General features: G+C 43.9%; 1 protein-coding gene across 1 annotated transcript in view; it reads right to left on the minus strand.

Moving 5' to 3' along the window:
- Positions 1–22,358, minus strand: part of LOC144479845 (otoancorin-like) — a 106,130-nt gene that overhangs the window by 5,576 nt on the left and 78,196 nt on the right. Inside the window, exons 16-24 of the mRNA XM_078198837.1 lie at positions 15,931–16,124; positions 15,412–15,505; positions 14,065–14,230; positions 12,478–12,659; positions 6,966–7,118; positions 5,771–5,919; positions 4,160–4,299; positions 2,796–2,893; positions 102–243 (exon numbers count right to left, since the gene is read on the minus strand). Coding sequence (XP_078054963.1) covers positions 102–243; positions 2,796–2,893; positions 4,160–4,299; positions 5,771–5,919; positions 6,966–7,118; positions 12,478–12,659; positions 14,065–14,230; positions 15,412–15,505; positions 15,931–16,124 — 1,318 coding nt within the window. The remainder of the gene's footprint in view (positions 1–101; positions 244–2,795; positions 2,894–4,159; positions 4,300–5,770; positions 5,920–6,965; positions 7,119–12,477; positions 12,660–14,064; positions 14,231–15,411; positions 15,506–15,930; positions 16,125–22,358) is intronic.

Below are 22,358 nucleotides of genomic sequence, written 5' to 3' on the forward strand. Positions count from 1 at the left end.
CAGGAAATTCCACCCCCCCCAGCCCCTCAAGTATTTTCATTCCAAACAACAGTACCTTCTTAACTTTGTTACTGACATTAGTTTATACAACCACTGATTACCTGCACCACCAATGGCTCGTGCGTATCCTGCATTTTCATTCAAGGCGTCAACCTTGTCCTGTGGCAATGCCTTTTTCTGTGCCTCAGTGACTGCACCATAATTTTGTGGCCCCAAATTTCTCAGTTGCTCCACACTCATGGCCTAATGTAATGGGAAAGAGAGATCTTTGTCAGCGAATCAAGAACAGATTGCATCTGAAAAATTCATTTCGATTCTCCTCCCACAGATGATGTGATCAAAAGACTTCACTGAAGTGCCCTGATGTTTAACAAAAATCTAGCAAAGGATTACAAAAGCAAAACAAATTCGCCAGCACAAAGGGAATTTTCAGTCACTGTCGCTCCTGGAAAAGCCACCACCACCTTGATGACAATAAAGAAACAAATTGTAGTTGGAGCAGACTTTCTCCCCTGGTGGGTTAGATTGACTTAGGTGCAACACATAACGGAATATCGATTGTAAAGGATCATGTGTGTCTGTGAAGGGACCTTGACATCTGCCTCACTACAAACTTTTTCAAGTGATTTGTTTTACTCTCCAGAAGAATCATGATCCTTATGGTGAGAATTTTCATTCGTGGGATATGGCCGTCACTGGCTGGCCAGCATTTATTGCCCATTCCTAGTTGCCCAAGGGCAGTTGAGAGTCAACCACATTGCTGTGGCTCTGGAGTCACATGTCAGCCAGACCAGATAAGGACGGTAGATTTCCTTCCCTGAAGGATATTAGTGAACCAGATGGGGTTTTCCGACAATTGACAATGGTTTCATGGTCATCAGTAGATTCTTAATTCCAGATTTGTTTTTTACTGAATTCAACTTCCATCACCTGCAGTGGAGGGATTCAAACCCGATCCCCAAATGTTAGCTGAGTTTCTGGATTAATAGTCTCGTGATAATACCACTGGGCCATCACCTTCCAGAACCACAGAATTCTGCAGTGCAGAAGAGGCCCTTCAGCCCATCGAGTCTGCACCGACGCATGAAAGGCCCTGACCTGACCACCTAATCCCACTTGCCAGCACTTAACTCATAGCCTTGAATGTTATGGCGTGCCAAGTACTAATCCGGATACTTCTTAAAGGTTGTGAGGCAACCCTCCTCACCATCCTCCCAGGCAGTGCATTACAGACCGTGACCAACCTCTGGGTAAAAATGTTTTTCCTCAAATCCCCCCTAAACCTCCCACCCCTCACTTTTAACTCGTGGCCCCTCATAACTGACCCTTCAACTAAGGGGAACAGCTGCTCCCTATCCACCCTGTCCATGCCCCTCATAACCTTGAACACCGCAGCCAGGTCGCCCCTCAGTCTTTGCTCCAGCGAAAACAACCCAAGCCTCTCCAAACTCTCTTCATAATTTAAGCGTTCCCTTCCAGGCAACATCCTGGCGAATCTCCTCTGTACGCCTTCCAGTGCGTTCAACTGTCCATTCAGAGTTGCTTCAATTCCCACACCGAGCGGTGTACATGGTTGACTTTCACCTGTTCCCATAGTGAGGTTTTCCTGGAACAGCTCACTAGCCCATCACTTATAACTTGCCGGGTGCAACTCCGCTTCGAGCATGGCTCTGCCACTCTTACCGTCTGCGATTGGCACATGTTGGAAGGATTTTGCAGGTTGATACTCAACCTGTTTGCCATGTTATTAACACAACTTCCCTGGCCATCAAGTCCTGGGATTGGAATAGAACCCAAAGATTTTGGCTTAGAGGCAGGGATGCTACCCACTGTGCCACAAGACCTTTAGAATTAAGAATTCCTCCTGTATTAAGGAGATATTGAAGGTTCCATTGTAATACACCAAACATTGTATGGTGAGAGAGAAACATAATTGTGATTAATAATGATACTTGACACTCATCTATTTATAAATAAGATAAAAGGGGTTGAAATTTCACTTGAAAGGAACATAACGGATGATGGTCTCCCTCCATTCAATGAGGTAAATATATCCCCAATTGTCACTTTATCTCAGATTTGATTGGCATCTGCACAGTGCAGCCTCTGACCAGTTCCATAAGTGATGGCACTGGGGAGGAATGTCGAAGCTCCATGCTCTGAAACCTTGACCATTATCCCCTCAAATTAACTTGTACATGGCCATACCAGCCTGCCCTTGAGGCCTCAATCTTGTGAGCTGCACTGGGACGTACATTTGGTGCTCCACCCCCCCAGCTGCCAGACGAGGGCCTAAAAATCAAGAGGGGAACCTTTTCACTGCTATAATACCCATCCACTCAATGTGTTTCATCAAGAAGTCAAAACATACTCCAAGAAGTTTCAGAGTACATTAAAAATCAAGAATGTTCCTCATGGGCGGCACGGTGGCACAGTGGTTAGCACTGCTGCCTCACAGCTCCAGAGACCTGGGTTCGACTCCCAGCTTGGGTCACTGTCTGTGCGGAGTCTGCACGTTCTTCCCGTGTCTGCGTGGGTTTCCTCCGGGTGCTCCGGTTTCCTCCCACAGTCGGAAGGACGTGTTGGTTAGATGCATTGACCCGAACAGGCGGGGGAATGTGGTGACTGGGGAATTTCACAATAACTTCATTGCAATGTTAATGTAGGCCTTACTTGTGACTAATAAATTAACCAAAACAGCCATGTTAAAATGAGTTCTCCAGCATCTGTTTTTCTCTTTTGATTTCTTCTGATAATCCAGTGTAATACATTACAGTTTTTGCTACAGTGCTTACCGAGAAGACGTTGGGGGGGAACCTGGAGATAGCTGCTGGTGTGAGGAACGAAACTGCAGACGTCTTCAATTTCAGCACTTCTTCTGCACTGAGCCCAGCTGTAAATTACAGGTGCGAATTGGATAGGTCAGGACATTAGAAAAGCATTTTCAACAAAGAACAAAGAAAACTACAGCACAGGAACAGGCCTTTCGGCCCTCCAAGCCTGCACCAACAATGCTGCCCAACTTAACTAAAACCCCCTACCCTTCTGGGGAATGTGTCCCTCTATTCCCATCCTATTCATGTATTTGTCAAGACGCCCCTTAAAAGCCACGACCGTATCCGCTTCAACTACCTCCCTCGGCAGCGAGTTCCAGGCACCCACCGCCCTGTGTGTAAAAAATCTGTTTTCAAAACATTTTCAATCATTGCTATACAACCAGCAGGTTCCTCCACCTTCTGTTCTATTCAGGATGATTGTGGTTTGCTTCATGCTTAGAGAGTGGGAAACAAACTATCTAATCTTTGATTTTCTCAGAAAATTGTTGTGAGAAAAATAGTCATTCTTCCAGTTCCCGTCTAATCAATCCTGGTGTTTTGTGTTTGTTTTTAACCTCTTTTGTCCAATTTCTATCACTGTGCTCCAGAAATTTTTTTTTATTCATTCACGGGTCATGGGAATCATGGCTGGCCAGCATTTGTTGCCCATCTCTTGTTGCCCTTAAACTGAGTGGCTTGCGAGGCCGTCTCACAGGACAGTTGAGAGTCAACCACATTGCTATGGCTCTCGAGTCACATGTAGGCCAGACCGGGTAAGGATGGCAGATTTCCTTCCCTAAAGGACATGAGTGAACCAGATGGATTTTTCCGACAATCGACAATGGTTTCATGGTCATCAGCAGATTCTTAATTCCAGATGTTTTTTATTGAATTCAAATTCCACCATCTGCCGTGGCGGGATTCAAACCCAGGTGCCCCCAGAACATTAGTTGAGTTTCTGGATTAATGGCCGAGCGATAATCCCACTCAGCCATTGCCTATAGTTTTCAATAGATCTTGGATAAAGAACAAAAGATATCGAGATGGTGGCAAGAATCTTGAATGTGGTTGGAGCCGCACTTATCCAAGCAAGTGGAGATTATTCCCTCACATTACTGGCTTGAGACTTGTATATGGTGAACAGGTTTTGGGGAGTCAGGAGGTAAGAACTCATCTCTGCACAATTCCCAGTCTTTGGCCTGCTCTCTTAGCCACAGTATATGGCTGGTCCGGTTCCGTTTCTGGTCAGTCAATAGAGGGGTTTCAGCAATAGTAATGTAATTGAATGTCAAAGGGGAGATGGCTGGATTCTCACCACACTGTAACATGTGTACACATCTTACCTGCTACTACGCCGAGCTCTTGTAAATCTGCGCCAGTCCAGCTTCCCACATCCGGAGATGCCTCCACTGCCTTTTCCTTCAAGGCAGTTAGAGTCTCTATATTAGGACACATCACATTCCCAATTTCCCTGGCAGCCGCACTGCAGAATATAAGACAGAGCGATCTGTGAGTTTGTTATTGTCTTGGCAATGCTTCATTCAGATGATTTGATTCAAATGTAGAATAATGAAGTGAAGTAAAATCTGATCCTCACAAGCTACTGAAAACAAAAGCACTAACCCATGAAATACATTGGTTTGTAACTGCGGGGAATGTGTCTGTGAGATTGATAAATGCCACCAGTTACAGTTCACATTGCAGGAATTAGGATGAACTTTCTCCAGTTATTTCAACTCTGTGGGAGATATGTATTTAATACTGTTGCTACATTCAGACAAATAATTTTACAGCCTTGTTCCCTACTCATTGTTTGGCTATTTGGTCCCAGCAAGGATGAAGCTAAGTGTGTTGCAGCGAACCACATGCCCCAGTGGGTGTGGGAAGGTAAGACTGAAGATCAGTCCTAATTTCCACTCAAATTGCTTTTCAGTGACCTTTGCTGGAAGCGCATGTGTGTGGACTTTCGCAACATACACAGTGATTAGCACTGCTGCCTCACAGAGTCCGAGACCCGGGTTTAATTCCAGCCTTGGTTGTCTGGCTGAGTGGAGTCTGCACATTCTCCCTGTGTCTGCGTGGGCTTCCTCCGGGTTCTCTGGTTTCCTCCATAGTCCAAAGATGTGCAGGTTAGGTGTATCAGCCATGCTAAATTACCCCTTAGTATCCAAATATGTGTAGGTTAGGGGGATTAGTGGGGTAAATAAGTAGGGTTACAGGGTCTGGGTAAGGTGCTCTGTTGGAGCGTCAGTGCAGACTCTATGGCCTGCTTCTGTATCATAGAAGCTCCACATTAGCTAGCTAATTCTACCTCCATAATGAACCATTGCTGTTTGGATGAAATATCTGAAGGCTAAGTCCAAAGATGTGCGGGTTAGGTTGATTGGCCAGGTTAAAAATTGCCCCTGAGATTCGTAGGTTAGCGGGATTAGCGGGTAAATATGTGGGGGTAGGGCCTGGGTGGGATTGTGGTCGGTGCAGACTCGATGGGCCGAATGGCCTCCTTCTGCACTGTAGGGTTTCTATGTTTCTATGTTTCTAAGGCTGATGAATTGGACACAACTAAGTGTTAGCAGAAACGAGGGAAGAAAAAACACAAATAATTCTGAACAGATTTTTCTATTACCAACTTCATTCCATCTTTTTAACAAATTACTACCACCACCTTGGCCTCTCCAGGTGAAACTGATTCAGTCTCCGCACAGACAGTATCAATGCAAAAACCATTGAATTTCATGCAGTCATTGAGCATCAGAGTCTGTTCTTTTCCCGAGAGCTTCCAACCAGTCCCTTTTTGAAGTATATTCCCCAGCACCGCATCGGCCGCACTGGTAGAAACCTGTTCCACTTATGCATTACTTAGACATGTTTTGAAATAATTTCCCACATTTCAAACAATAATCTCGTTTCAAAGGGAAAAGACCACAACAAAGTGACTAATGAATAGGTTTTACCTGTAGGCTGACACGTTGATGTTCTTGATCTGTTCAGAGCTCCGCACACAAAGGAAATAGCCCATAGCCACCAGATCTGTACTGGTGAGCATATTGTCTGTTCGCTCACCCAGAAAGTTCTGCACAATAGTCTTGGCCCGTGAGTCATACTTTAAAGGAAAGAAATTCTCGGTAAATGTCAGTCCTTGTGTGCAAGAATGTAATTATACAGCTGCAGATCCATCGCTGCAAATTTGTGTATGTTTATTTTTAATTATCAGTGAAAGATGATATAAAATATGAAGAGAGTACTCAGCATTATGAAGGGGCCTATTTTCACCTGAGAGACATAACAAGACTTGCCATTCAACTCCTCTTTGAACTGTAGATCACCGCATCGTTGCCAGTTTTAAAAATAACTACATCTGTGATCTCTGGAGTTCTTCCTCTGGAACCAATTCCACCTGGTTACCCCTCTTTCGAAGCTACTCAAACTCTATTTGTCTGTCTGATCCTTTATAGATCCCAATTTCTACATTCTCTCAAGGAAATGGTCAGACAGGTTCTAGAACAGGCCTGAAATCTGCTCCATTATATTACTGCCCAAGGTTAAAAAAAAATCTATCCAATCCTGTCAGTAAATTGTTCTTGGCAAACAATAATGAGCATCTCATTTCCCATTAATTGTAAGTAGGCAAAATTAAGTGTTCCAAGTAGCTTCATCACTGTCACATCTTCCTAATGGCAATTCCTTGAATGTCAGAATGCAATTGGGAAATAATTCCAACTCTGATCTTTCCCGGTACCGAACACTTGGCTTTTTCTTTATTCATTCGTGGGATGTGGCTTTGCTGGCTGGCCAGCATTTATTGCCCATTCCTAGTTACCCAAGAGCAGTTGAGAGTCAACCACGTTGCTGTGGCTCTGGAATCAGGTGTAGGCCAGATCAGGTAAGGACAGCAGATTTCCTACCCTAAAGGACATTAGTGAACTAGATGAGTTTTTTCCAACAATCGACAATGGTTTCATTGTCATCAGTAGATTCTTAATTCCAGATTTTTTTTTACTGAATTCAAATTCCATCGCCTGCTCTGGCAGGATTCGAACCCAGGTCCCCAGAGCATTAGTTGAGTTTCTGGATTAATGGTCTAGCGATAATACCACTGGGCCATCACCTCCCCTTGATAGAAATGATAAATCAGCAGTTCATCCTCACCTCAGGGCTGGCCCATTCCTTGTAGTCTGAGATTGCACCAATCGTATCAATATCAGGTTTAATGAAATACTTCTTCACTTCCTCATCACTGAAGCCAAGTGCGATCTTTTTCAAGGAGGCAAGTTCGTCGTTTGTGATATCCATGCCATAAGCCTGAAGAGGCAAGAATCGACATACACATGTAACTGCAACTTGCATTTATAGAGAGAGAGGCTTTAACATAACAAAATAAAAAAAACTTAAAACATTTTCTTTGGTACAGTAACCATGATGGACTGGGTGCAGGATAGGGTGCAGATTATAATGTTCCAGTCATAACTAGGGTGTACAGAAAGATAAACTTAATATATGGTAAATCCATTCAAAAGTCTGATGGCAACAGGGAAGAAGCTATTCTTGAGTCAGTTGGTACATGATCTCAGACTTGTGTATCTTTTTCCCGATGGAAGAAGGTGGAAAAGAGCATGTCCAGGGTGCGTGGGATCCTTTATTAAGCTGGCTACTTTTCTGAGGCAGTAGATGGAGTCTGGTTTGTGTGATGGACTGGGTTACATTCACAACCCTGCTAATCCTATCCTGCTAATCTCCCTGGCAATAAGGGGCAATTTAGCATGGCCAATGAACCTAACCCGCACATCTTTGGACTGTGGAAGGAAACTGGAGCACCCGGAGGAAACCCATGCAGACATGGAGAGAACATGAAAACTCCGCACAGACAGGCAGCCAAAACCGGAATTGAACCTAGGTCCCTGGCGCTGTGATAACCACTGTGCTACCATGGATCGAAGGTGGATAAATGGAGTTAAGGTACACATGAGGCAAATTCTAATTAAATAATAGAATAGGCTTGAGGGGCCGAATGGCCTATTTTGGTTCCTACATTCACAACCTGCCTGATTTTCAGTCCATTGAAATCAACTGACTTAATTTAAAATAAATGGGAAAATGATTCTCCCTAAACTACTCATTAATGGCTATAATGAATAATGCCGCAGGAATCTGAATTAGATACTCATCTCTTGCTTCATGTTTTAACTAACTATCTACCCTGTTGTCAGTTGCAGCAAATGCTGCATCACTCACTCTCCACTGGTATGGATAGCGACACGGTGGAAAAATTGCCGAGTTTTATAACAATCTATTCAGGATGAAAATATCTGTTCAGCATCCAGTGCAATGGAAAGTTCTAGCTGATGGAAGATGCTTTTTTTTGTGATTTCATAAGACTATTCCTTTTACCATTTGATTTTAGGCTGCTCTTTCACAGCACTCACCCTTTGCCACAATAAACACAATAAACTTAATGCTCAAACTCGATCACATTCTCAATTAGCTCACTAGTTAATGCCTTTGGCTGCCAGTTAATTTTTCAATCCCTTCTCTGGCCTGCTCACCTTTAAAATGCCATTTACATCTTATTATGCATCTCTGGTCTCTCATATCATTCCAAATTGCCTTTATCGGCTATCTTATATTTCAGTAACTTTCATCAAAGTGTTATCGCTAAAGCCCAGAAGTTTTCCTCCACTTTCTTCAAGAATATTCAATTAAGCAAGTAATATTTGGCTGGAGTAGAGTTGAGACTAATTTATAACCTCACCCTCACTCAGTCAAAAGAGGTAGTTTTTACATTTCTTACATGAATAGGTGAGTTGATTGAGGAGATAAAAGTGTTTGTGTTGATGGTGCTTCAGGATCTGCACAAGCACTGAGAATCCTCAATAAGTTCTCTTCCTCCTCTTCTTCACAGTAAGAAGTCTCACAACAACAGGTTAAAGTCCAGCAGGTTTACTTGGAATCATGAGCTTTCGGAGCGCTGCTCCTTCATCAGGTGAGTCAATCCTCTTCTTCATACACCAGACTTCTTTTTTGTCCAACGGGATGAATCAAATTGACTATGTTCCAAATCAATGCTTTTCCTTAACATTGCGTCTCATAGGCGGCACGCTGGCGCAGTGGTTAGCACTGCTGTTTCACAGTGCCAGGGAGCTGGGTTCAATACTGGCTTCGGGTCACTGTCTGTGTGGAGTTTGCATGTTCTCCCCCCGTGTCCGTCTGGGTTTCCTTCGCGTGTTTCCTCCAAAGATTTGCAGGTTAGGTGATTGGCTCTTAATGTCAGGGGAGGTTAGCAGAGTAAATACGTGGGGTTACAGGGATAGGACTTGGGTTGGATTGTTGTTGGTGCAGGCTCGATGGGCTGAATGGGCTCCTTCTGCACTGTAGGGATTCTATGGTTCTTCTACGATTCTATTGTTCAAAGGCAACTCTCAGGAAATGTTCCAAAATGCTAAATTAGTAATCAAACATTTCTCTGCGCAAATGATCTCCAAGTCGCGGATTCCTGAGTTCAAACCAAGCTGTTTGCTCAGGTAAAACTCTAAATTTACCTAATGTAAACGTGGCTAGCAGGAGAGGGGGAGAAGTCCTACCAGCAGATACATTGGGAAAAGGTAGGAAGAGGCACAACATCTGTATGAATATTCTCAGAGGATGATGTGGAAAAACAGCTGGCTCAACCCGCAGAACAGAGGAATTTAACTATTGGAGCACCAGGTAGAAGCCATCACAGGTCACAGCATGAACTTTGTAGAAGATGGTTGCGAGTCGAACCTGCAAAACCCCAAGAGCTCCCTTATAGAATCAAACATAGTGTAATGCCTTGACTAAATCAGCAAAGTCAGGAACCTTTTCAGTTGAATAACAGTGCGGTTAAATAAATCACTAGAGACAAGAATAGATGTTCCTTCAGAAAACAGTCTATTTGGGATGTTCACATTGCACCATGTTCCCTGTTCACTCTTAAATAACTCACTGCTCTGAAACCATGCTTGCACAATTGAATGTGACATCCTGGATCAATTTTCCCTTACAGCTACCACACATTCAACAAATCCTAATTGATTATGACTGCAGGATGTGGAGACTCCAGTGAGCATTAATACAATTCCTCCTGAAGAAAGCAACACATAATGCCAGGTCACTGGAGGAGGAAGTGTCACTAACTCGTATTTAACATCAAGTGAAGGAGGAGCAATAGCAACAATGGTGTTTGATTCTTTGGGAAGTTAGAGATGGCAGTGTAAGAGAGTTAATATTTATCTTTCATATTTCATGATCCTAAGTATTCTTTAAGCTCTTCGGTAGTTACCACTTCCTTCAAAATGTAGCTGATAAGGACACAAAGTTACTCAGGGACACCAAACATTAGCTGTGTTGCTTTTTCCCTCCAGAGGCTGAAGGCCAGGCTAGCACTCAGATGACTGCTAAATACTAAAGTTGTGCAGTCCCTGCTATCTCTGGCGACATTGGCAACCAGTCATTTTCCATTACTGCAGTGGGACCAGAGAATCTCACCAGCCTGAATGGCTGGAAAATTCACCCTTAGAACCATAGAAAATTACAGCTCAGAAACAGGCTTTTTGGCCCTTCTTGTCTGTGCTGAACCATTTTATGCCTAGTCCCACTGACCTGCACTTGGACCATATCCCTCCACACCCCTCTCATCCATGAATCCGTCCAAGTTTTTCTTAAATGTTAAAAGTGACCCCGCATTTACCACTTTATCCGGCAGCTCATTCCACACTCCCACCACTCTCTGCGTGAAGAAGCCCCCCCTAATATTCCCTTTAAACTTTTCTCCTTTCACCCTTAACCCATGCCCTCTGGTTTATTTCTCCCCTCGCCTCAGTGGAAAAAGCCTGCTTGCATTCACTCTATCTATACCCTTCAAAATCTTATACACCTGTATCAAATCTCCCCTCAATCTTCTACGCTCCAGGGAATAAAGTCCCAACCTATTCAATCTCTCTCTGTAACTCAGCTTCTCAAGTCCCGGCAACATCCTTGTGAATCTTCTCTGCACTCTTTCAACCTTATTTACATCCTTCCTGTAACTAGGTGACCAAAACTGTACACAATACTCCAAATTCGGCCTCACCAATGCCTTATATAACCTTACCATAACACCTAGTGTCATAGAATCATTGAGTCCCTACAGTGCAGATGGAGGCTATTCAGCCCATTGAATCTGCACCAACTCTCTGACAGAACATCTTATCCAGGCAACCCCCACACCTTTACCCCACTAACTCCCCCTCACCTATAGATCTTGGGGCAATCTAGCATGGCCAGTCCACCTAACTTGCACATCTTTGGACTGCGTGGAAAGCCAAAGAATACAAACTGGGAAGTGCAGCCTGATGATGTTGAATGGACGTGCAAGACACATCAACCCTTGACTGTAGAGCAAGGGGATAATGATTGCAAGGGTTTTGCCATGACAAGAAGGCTGCCCGAGACGCATGTAGAGATTCTGCTTGGCTTTCCCGACAAGTGCAGCTGATGACGATGTTAATGGTGGAGTTCGCAGTCCTGCTATGTGTCAACATCTAACAACGTTTCAATTCATTGCACAGAAGCCTGGAGAAAGTGGTTCTCCACTGGGTTTAATCTGAGCTCACAGTGGGCATCATTAATTCAGCTAAAAGATTAGACACTATAATATTGCTTGAATATTCACATCCACTGTGTTTCATTATGTGAAATGCTTTGAGAAGTGGCGACATGTTAATGGGACCCTTTAAATGCAAGACATTTAAGATGACTCTGCAGCAACATCATTTACAATTTAAAGATAATTGGATTGCTAATGGTCCAACAGAATGTAAAAGCTGACCATTGTCTACCTGAGAACCTTTCTCCACATATGGGGCACCATCACAGCAAAATGTGCATTTCCATTATCAATGCAGTGGGGGCGATTGTTGTCTACCCATTGTTCTATTCATGTTGAAAATGGGGCAGCAAGCGGGTACAATTTTATTAAAAATTCCTAGGGCGGGTATTTTCCAGCCGCGTTCAGCCCAAGACTGGAAAATCCCGTCCGATGTCAACAGATCTTTACATGGTCCTGTTCCGCCTGCTGCGATTCCCGTGGCAGGCGGGATAGGAAAATTCCAAGCCTAATGTCTGCTAGCTATGCAAGATCATGGTTGTTGAGTACCCTTACAACAGTGACCAATATTGAGCAACCAAGTTACAATCCAAAACAGGCAGGAACCTTACTAGATATTGATATCAGCGTCCTATGCCATTTATAAGGTTGCTCCAAAATGGCCTGAATTAAATGTTGGGCTGTTTCCATGAAGGTGCCTCCTGGTCTCAGAGCTCCTTCCACCCACTGCTAGTCGTTCATGGTTCCTCCCTCACCTGTCCTTCCCACCTCAGAGTAGGTCCCTCCCCTTTAAGGGAACACTTTGAGTACAGCGTCTAGATGGAGTCAGCAGAATTCCCATCCCATCCCATTGGAAAGCTTCCTGTCGGCCATTTGAAACCGGCCTAAATGATGCAGAACAGCATCGACCGTGTAAATGTTTTGGGCCTCTTGCTGGTGCCAGCAGGCAAGCTGTGCAAATGCTCCTGATGTAATTTGCATGTGTAAGCTGGACTCCAATGGGCTCGCGACTGTGGCTGGGAACACTGGAGTCTTTCCTCTCCCACTGTAACTGCTCACCTCCAAGGCCTTTGACTTTAATGCTTTCAACTGATCAGCATTGAACCCCGTGACCTCAGTCAGCGTGTCCAGCGAATTTATGAAGTCTTCGACTGAAATGCAATTCAACTGAGTGGCAGTCCACATACTGTTTCCTTGACCGAGTCTTTCAATTTCCTCTAAGGTGGGACGTACTGCGCAATCTGGAAATAAAAATAAGCAATGGATTTAAAAAAAAGACATTTATCTATTCTGATGTTCAGTTCTGCCAATGCCAGATATAAGTCTCAACTCCTAAAAATGGAGTACAGGGGTCTATTCCAGGTAAAACCAGGATCTTTCAATCCGTTTCACTGGAAATTAAGATTGAAGCAATTGCTCTGGTCAACTGTCAAAAAGTAACGGGGTTAAGTTCACTGGCAAGAGGTGGGAATGTGTCGTACCCAGCACCTGTTGTACCATTTTACAACTTAGCTCCTCATCCCATCACCTAACCCACCTCCAAGGGACTGGGCTTAAACCTACAATCATTGATGCAGAGGTAACAGTACTACCATTGCATCAAGGTAAAAATCAAGTTAAAAGTGTGTCTGTAAAAACACAAACTCTTAGTCCTCAATGTAACGAACACTCAAACAGAAACAAATAATTTAACCTCAACTTGCGTGTCACTTATTTAGCATTTCTGGTACTTCACCAACTCATCAATCAAAAACAAATTAAAATAACTTCCTCTAATCTGGCCATTTTTTTTTAACATAACTACTTGAGCATTAAGCATTGAAGGCGGCATGGTGATTAACATTGCTGCCTCAGAGTGCCAGGGACATGGGCTTTTTAAGCTTAAACTTTATTTATTAGTGTCACAAGTAGGCTGATGTGATGCTCAAATTTCCCAAATGCAAATCCTCAACTTCCATTAATACTGCAATGAAGTTACTGTCCCCTAGTTGCCACACTCTGGCGCCTGTTTGGGTACACTGAGGGAGAATTTAGCTTGGCCAATGCATCTAACCAGCATGTCTTTCGGACTGAGAGAGGAAACCAACCTTGGGTGACTGTGCGGAGTCTGCACACTCTCCTCATGCTTGCGTGGGTTTCCTCTGGGTGCTCCGGTTTCCTCCCATGGTCCAAAGATGTGCAGGTTAGGTGAATTGGCCATGTTAAATTGTCCCTTAGTGTCCAAAGATGTGTAAATTAGGTGGATTAGTGGGGTGAATGCGTGGGTCTTTGGGGATGGGGTGGGTAAGATGTTCTGGCAGCAAGTCGGTGCAGACTTAATGGGCCAAATGGCCTCCTTCTGCATTGTAGGGATTCTATGAACGTGAAGAGAGGAGAGAGGGAAATCCCAATAGGCCAGATTCCATTTCAGTCATTGACACCGACTGATTTCCTCTCATTAATTTAAATTAAATGAGAATTGGGTTATTGACAAGTTATCTTCTTGCCTGATTTCCCACTCTGTACAGTTCCCAGAAGATGCTTAACTCCTGGATGGCAAAGCTAAATACTTTCCCCAGACTGGGACCAAAATGTTGATTCTCACTTATTGATCTTCTCCTTCATGATGTTTTTGGTCTGAAGGTCAATGACCTCCATGATACATACCTGCTGCCCGCTTTCTCCTACTGTTATTTGAAGCATTTCTCAGAATATCAAAGAGTTTTTGAGCAAGTGCGGAGAGGTCAGGGGCATTGTTAAAATCAGCGGGGACAAAATCCTTCACGGGCTTGCGACTGGAGAGGATTTCCTCGAGTGCTGTTTGGATATCATCCTGCAGAAAAAGCCAAAGGTCATAAAAGTGAGTCCGTGTTTACTGTGCTTTATAATCAAGGATTAGTGGTGTTTGACTGCACCCAAGAAATAGGCAGTCCATGCAGATACACTGATTGAATTCACAAAGGGAGAATTCAAGGTGGCCCAGGGGTAATAGTGGACAATTTTGGGATAATACACCACAGCAGTTAGAATAGGTTGTAGAATGCTTGGTTGCGTGGGGAGAAAAGTAGAATACATTCACCATTATCATACCATTCACCAGGCTCCATTAATGTTTTCAAATACATTGGTTAGATTCCATTGAAACTACTATTCGCACTTCTCAGAAGTAAGCCACACAAAATAATATTGGAAAGACCACAGAGAAGAACCATAACCAGCACTAGACCGGGTACACAGGAGGTTCACCAGGATGTTGCCTGGGATGGAGCATTTGAGCTATAAGGAGAGACTGGATAGGCTGGGATTGTTTTCTTTAGAACAGAGTAGGATGAGGGGGGAGATGATTGAGGTGTATGAGATTATGAGGGGCATGGACAGGATGAGTAGGGAGCAGCTGTTCCCCTTGGTTGAGGGGTCAGTCACGAAGGGGCATAGTTTTAGCGTGAGGGGCAGGAGATTCAGAGGGGATTTGAGATTTTAAAAGTCACTCAGAGGGTGGTGAGAATCTGGAATGCACTTCCTGGGAATGTAGTGGAAGCCGGGAATCTTACGAGCTTTAACAAAATATTTGGATAAACACTTGAAATATTAAAACATTCAAGGATATGGGACAAGTGCAGGAAAATGGGATTAGCGTGACGTTAGTGGCAGTTGCTGTCAGTGCAGACTCAATGGACCGAAGGGCCTTTTCTGCACTGTATATGACTCTCTGACTCTGTGACAATTATCCCAACCACTGTAATACTCTCCTGGAGTGGGATATGCACCGATCCCACATTCTCGGTAGGGAGTTACACAGGGAGTATGAACTGGAGATTCAGTTGCATGGTGTTGTTGTCGCATTCCTGTTTACTTGCCCGTTGAGCATTGGTCCCTTCTGGGAGTGTGAGGCATTGGTGAATGTGGCTAATAAATTTACAGACAACTCCTAATCCAAGCCTGATCTTTGTCACTAGAGTACAGGTATCAAATGTAAGATAATTATGCTGAGCACCGTTATGGTGGTTTACTTACATTGTTGGGAATTGCTTTAAAATCTTCAGGTTTTAGGACTGCAAGCAAGTAACGCAACTCAGTGAGTTCATCAACTGTCCAACTTGAGAGAGGCCTAGGTTTAAAAAAATAAATCGGTAAAATTACACTTATAATAATCAAGCACATTATTCATTCAGACTCTGAAAAATTCTGGGCGGCACGGTGGCACAGTGGTTAGCACTGCTGCCTCACAGCGCCAGGGACTCGGGTTTGATTCCCGGCTTGGGTCACTGTCTGCATGGAGCTTGCACGTTCTCCCCGTGTCTAGGTGGGTTTCCTCCGGGTGCTCCGGTTTCCTCCCACAGACTGAAAGATGTGCTGGTTAGGGTGCATTGACCCAAACGGACGCTAAAGTGTGGCGACTAGGGGAATTTCACAGTAGCTTCATTGCAGTGTTAATGTATGTCTTACTTGTGACTAATAAATAAACTTTAACTCTTATTCAACTAAAGCTGGAATTAACAAGAACAGTTGTAGTTAACCCTGTTTTGAACTCACGGAAAAGCTGACAGGATCTTCTCTCTCAGAGCATTTTTCCTCCCTCCATCAAATCGTCCACATTCTCGAAGTTGATCAACAATTTCAAGGAACACAGTGTTGTTTAAGTTGGCAATTTCCTCGGTCCCAAATTCACAGACCAGGGACCCCAAACTGTTGGCTTGTTCCTCTGTCATTGAAGATGCATTCAAACCCTGTCAACGAATGACAGAACAAAACTCAAATTAAAAATCACTTCAGCCGCTTTTTTTTGCATAAAATTTAAACAAATTACTTGATTATTATAAGGCCAGCAAGCTGCAAAATGAAAGAGGCTTTTGAGCTAATTAGTCCCCGTTAGCAATTACTTTTCATGCGAGCATGTGTTTCTAATCAAATTGATCTGGCCAATTTGCATTTCCCCGAACACTTTGCTTTCATCCACCTATTCAGTCTTAAATGTTGTAAGCTTTAGCCTCCAACATTCCCCAAGAAATGTGAATTCCACAGCCTCATAATTCCTTGGGTTCCACGGTTTCTTCTGCCTTCTGTGCTGAAATTGCCTCCATTTTACCTTGTAGCTCTGACCCAATGGCCGGGATTCTCCCATCTCGTTCAGGCCCCGCCATTGCTGCCAGCGAGAACTGGCGCCCAGTCAAATCTCCACTCTCTGCAGTGGGAATGGAGAATCCCAGCGGCGGGTAAGGTCGGAGAATTTTGGCCACTGTCCTTTTTTATTTGATTTGATTTGATTTATTATTGTCACATGTATTAATATACAGTGAAAAGAGCTGTTTCTTGCGTGCTATACAGACAAAACATACCGTTCATAGAGAAGGAAATGAGAGAGTGCAGAATGTAGTTTTACAGTCATAGCTACGGTGTAGAGAAAGATCAACTGAATGCAAGGTAAGTTCATTCAAACGTCTGACAGCAGCAGGGAAGAAGCTGATTCCATGATTCCTCAACCACTGGAAACTACCGTAATCTATCCACCCTGCTCCATTCTTTAATTTCAAGCCTTTCTATCAGATTCTGCGTTGTTAGAAATGATTTATGACCTATCCACATCTGTTGAGGTGGACGCAGGTCGTACATAAACATGGCTGAGAATTTCTGGCATTTTCAGTTTTCGCTTCAGTTTTCCAGCACCTGCAATATTTTGCTTTCAACCGAGACCTTATCCACGTTTAATATAGGTTCATCATTAGCTTACAGACTTTATTTTCTATAGATCTCATGATAAAACCTTGAATTTGATCATTTCTTTCCACAATCTTGTAAATCTGATACATATTTCATATTTTGTAAATCTTACAAAATCCCTTTGTTCTCCCACAGAATTCAAATAAAATATTATTCAGGATATAATTAGTATTTTTTTTTACTAACTGATATCACATTACATTTAGTAACATTAGAATTCCATCTCATTAGCTACTTTTTTTCCCATTCCGCTATCTTCTTCTTTAGTATCATCAAAGTATTTTAGCACTAGCTTCCCTTGATGCTTACTCCAATCACTGATTTACATGGTACCCAGAACTCTGCTATTAATCACTTCCACCCACTTTCAATGCTGTCCTCAATGCCGACCCTTTATACTAACCAATTTTTAACCTAGCTTCCAACTTCTCATCTATTAGCTTGTCAGACAATTTCCTAATGTCCACTGCACCAGCTGGATACCTAATCATAGAATCCCTACAGTACAGGAGGAAGCCATTGCACCAACAACAATCCACCCAGGCCCTGTCCCTGTTGCCCCATGTATTTATCCCTGATAATCCCCCTGACATTAAGGGCAATTTAGCATGGCTAATCAACCTAACCGACACATCTTTGGAGTGTGGGAGGAAACCGGAGCACCCGGAGGAAACCCACACAGACACGGGGAGAACATGCGGACTCCGCACAGACAGTCACCTGAGGTCGGAATTGAACCCGGGTCCCTGGCGCTGTGAGGTAGCAGTGCTAACCACTGTGCCACTGTTCAGTCCTCCATTCTCCTCCATTCAATACAACCGTGTGTTGCCTCACCTCCACTCCCCCTCCTGCTCCCCGTAAATCTTGATTCCTACTATGTCATCACCTCAAAATGTGAATGAGACTTATCAAGCAGGGTTGTTCTTTTTCAGCACTGATGCAGCAGTGTTGGAGCTGCTATGCCACGATACACTTCGAATACAAATCCGATCCAAAACGAATGAGGGGAGCATCTTATCTTTCTCTGCAGGAGAGGCTACCCATGAAATGAATTGATTCGCTCCTACACTTGTTCTTATTAAACTAGGGCTCACAAAGCACAACCGCTCTCATTTGGCAGTATGTTGATGACATCAGCCAAGCAGACCGTCAAGATGGCGGCTGTGGGAGGTGTGAAAATGCTTGGCAGCTAGAAGCTTTATTGAGCTCAACCGAGAGAGAATTAGCTAAAGCAGTTGATCAGGCTATATCTGAAGATGTTGAAGCCGGTACAGGAATGATTTAAGTGAAAAAGCACTGACACACTGAAGAATCACCTCAAACAAAGAGTTTCTTTATTCTAGGCTTTGATCACTGACCACTGGGTGGCACGTGGCACAGTGGTTAGCACTGTTGCCACACAGCGTTAGGGGCCCCGGGCTCAATTCTGATCTCGGGCAACAATCTGTGTGGAGTTTGTACATTCCCCCGGTATCTGCGTGGGTTTCCTCCGGGTGCTCCGCATTCCTCCCACAGTCCGAAAGACGTGCTGGTTAGGTGCATTAGCCATGCTAAATTCTCCCTCAGTGTACTGAAACAGGCGCCGGAGTGTGGCAACTAGGGTATTTTCACAGTAACTTCATTGCAGTGTTAATGTAAGCCTACTTGTGACACTAAAAATAAACTTTAAACTTTAAGTTTACACGTTCTCCTCTAGTGTGCGTGGGTTTCCTTCGGGTACTCCGGTTTCCTCCCACACTCCAAAGATGTGCAGGGTGGGTCGATTGGCCATGGTAAACAGACCCTTAGTGTCCCAAGATGTGTAGGTTAGGGAGGATTAGTTGAATAAACGTGTGGGTTAACGGCGATAGAGTCTGGATAGGTCAGTGTGGACTCAAGGGATCAAGCAGCCTGCTTCTGCACTGTCGGGATTCTATGATTCTATGAACTGATGTTTCCTGAAGCAACAAACTGTATTCACTTGCTTTCAGATGTTTTCCCAACAAAGACAAAAGGAGGAACTGCAAAAGCACTGCTGGTTCTCTCATTCTCCTCCTTTGCTTTGCTTACTAAAATTACAACAGTAGCTTGATTCCAGGACTTGCACCAGTGTTTTAGTTATCGTATAAACACAGCATAAATCCATAGTCAGGATTAAACCTGCAGAGTGACAATGTCTGGAAGTCTTGATCACCTGGTGTTGAGTCAGTTTGGAGTTTTAGCATTAGGACAAAATTGAAACTCCTTGTTACCGAATCAAAGCTTGGGGCATTACTCTTTTTCTGCATGTACGTCCCTCTCCTTCAGTTCTGATTCGCTTTTTCCTCCCTTACTCTTATCTCTGGTACAAAATTCCTTTGTTCTCCAACAAATCAAATCTCATTCAGGATATAATTAATGTGTTTTTTTCTAAGCACGTTCAATAACATTGGAATTCCATCTCATTGGCTACTTTTTCTTTAGCCCATTTCGCTATCTGATCAATATATTCTTCAGTATAATCAGAACACTTCAACACGAGCTTCACTTGATGTTTACCCCAATCACTGTGATACATGGTGCCCAGAAATGGTCCTGGAACTCAACCATTAATCACTTCCACCCAGTTTCAATGCCTTCCTCCAATATTCCTCCACCAGTTTCTTCAGCACTTATCCGACTGAGTGTGGAGATCCAGAATTGATGCGGGGGCAGGGGGGTGAAAGTGGTGACAGCGGAAAATGGATTAGGGTCAGGAAAGAGATGTGAAACAGATTAGGGGTGAGGTGTGACACCACAACAGTGTTTGGAGAGCGAGGTTTGAGAACCATTAATGTCGAAAGCCCGATCTTACCTGTGCTAGCTTTAATTCCCAGCTCTGGTTTTGATTGTGTGGCAAATAAACTTAAATCACAAAATCAATTTTCATTTCCAACTTCCAAATCAATATTTTTCAATCCTGTAACTTCCTTTTGAACTATCCTAAAGGTTTTGTCACACTGTGATGGCTTCCAAGCTTTGTGAGGGATCTGAAATTGGTGGAATTCAGTATGTTACCTGGCTCCCAACTGGGACTAATGCAAAGGTTACTTCAAATCCCACAAGGAAGTGAGTTAAAAATAGAATTGAGCGCAAAGCTTGACAGAGAAAGTTTGTGATAGGAATCAGTCAACAATGGTCTTTCAAGATCATGGGCGGGGTTTTCCAGCCGCGCTCACCCCAAGGCCGGAAATTCCCGCCCAAGGTCAACAGACCTTTGCATGGTCCGCCCCACCTGCTACGATTCCCGTGGAGGTTGGGGGGGGAGGGAACAGGAAAATCTGCCCCAGGCTTGGAGGGCCGAAGGGCCTGTTCCTGTGCTGTACTGTTCTTTGTTCTTTATATGTGCTTTGAAAATCGGCCATTGTGCAATGCATGGTCATAATGATTCAGAGCAATACTGGGTGAAAAACTGTGCCTTCCCCGTGGCAGGTTTGGTGGCGGGAGGAATGGTGGGGTGAAGGGGTGGTAGAATTTGAGAATGGTTACTCTGCTGCCTTTCCACCTCCACCCTGATTAAGTCTGTGGTGGAAAGAGGCTCATGGAAGGTCTCCTTGACCCACTGTTATAATGTAACCAATCATAACATGTTGTGAGGGTCAGCTGACCCAGTAGACAATGTGACCAATGGCAATATGATGTGGTGGTCAGCTGACCAGCAGCTGACCCATCATAAATAGAAAGTTGATGGGGATTGTGGAGAGTGTTTGTGGTCATGGACGTGGCCCAAGTGGTGGTGTAATGAGGTTTCTTTATAAAACCTTTACTTTGATTTACTTGATGAAGTTAGTTCTTTTATTGCTTGCTACTGGAGCATCCTGACTGCCCGGATGAACACTCACTGACAAATGAGGTTGTAAAGTGGACAACTAATGCCCACTTAAGGGCATCATCTCGCTTCATCAGTGCATGCGCAGTAGCCCCGTACTGCCAGCCTCCCAATCGCTGGCCAGCACAGCCACCCTGCATCACTAGCTGTGCGACCTGCCTGCCGCGCCCTGATCATTGGCCCTCCGTACACGTCTGGGCCAACTTTAGCAACGCACCTGGCTGGGGGAATCGTCCCCTCAGTGTCTGATCGTGGAACCCAGCATCGGGAAGCAGGGGGCGGGGGGGGGGGGTTGGTAATGGGCACACCCTCCCCATGCTGCTGACTCCACTCTTCCACAACCCTCACCGCACAACTTCCCCTCCCATCATCACTCATCTGTGCCTGGGATCCAACAGTGATCCTTGGCTTTGGGTAGATGCAGTGCTGGTAGCAGCCACTGTTACCCCGATGGCACTGCAGGTCATTTGAGCTGCTGGCCTCTGATTGGCCCCATTATCTGGCTGCTTTCACATATATATTACATAGATGTTTACCAGTCCTTATTGATCCAAAGGACAATGCGTTTGAATGCACTTGCGTCTGAATGTGCGGCGAAACAAAGTGTGCGCAATGCAGAAATACATTTTAAAAATCCCAGCTATTTATATCTGACACCAATCCATAGACAAATAGCTTACCAGCAAAAACCTAGAAGCACAAGATTATTAGCAGCAACAGGATATAGAATTTCACAAGGCAGAGGATAATTTATTCCCTGCAAAAACAAGTCAACTAATTATGTTAATTCAGCATGGTGTGTTTGGGGCCTTTTGACGCACGACCAACTAGTCTGCTGCTGATCTTTTAATTAACAGATTAGGATTAGCCGAGCACAAAACACTGAGGTTTGAGACAGTTACCCTTCATATTAAAATCAAAATAATTTGAAAATCAATTTTTGGATGGAAGCTGAACCAATGGTACATTTATTTCACTTATGGGGTTGGCTGGTGTGAGGTACTTGTGATTTTATAATGAATATTGTATCACCTTTGTTCTTGCACCTTAATTAACTCTGTGGGCCTTGTTGCTGGTTTCAGTGCTCCAAATCTGATTTAAATTTAAAATGATGAATAATTGCAGTAAATTGTCAATGTGTGTTCTGCATAAAACACAGCAAAACCCACTAATAAACCATGCCGATTTTTGGAAAGCAAAACAGACAAACTGATAACGTCCACGATGCTCAATTTAGAGAGAAAATAATGAACAAAATAGAATCATAGAAACCCGACAGTACAGAATTGTCTCGATGGGCCGAATTGCCATTCGGCCCATCGAGACTGCACCGACCACAATCCCACCCAGGCCCTACCCCCATATCCCTACATATTTACCACTAATCCCTCTAACCTACACATTTTAGGACACTAAG

This window comes from Mustelus asterias, chromosome 27 (genome assembly GCF_964213995.1).
Source record: "Mustelus asterias chromosome 27, sMusAst1.hap1.1, whole genome shotgun sequence".
In the NCBI taxonomy this organism is placed as follows: domain Eukaryota; kingdom Metazoa; phylum Chordata; class Chondrichthyes; order Carcharhiniformes; family Triakidae; genus Mustelus; species Mustelus asterias.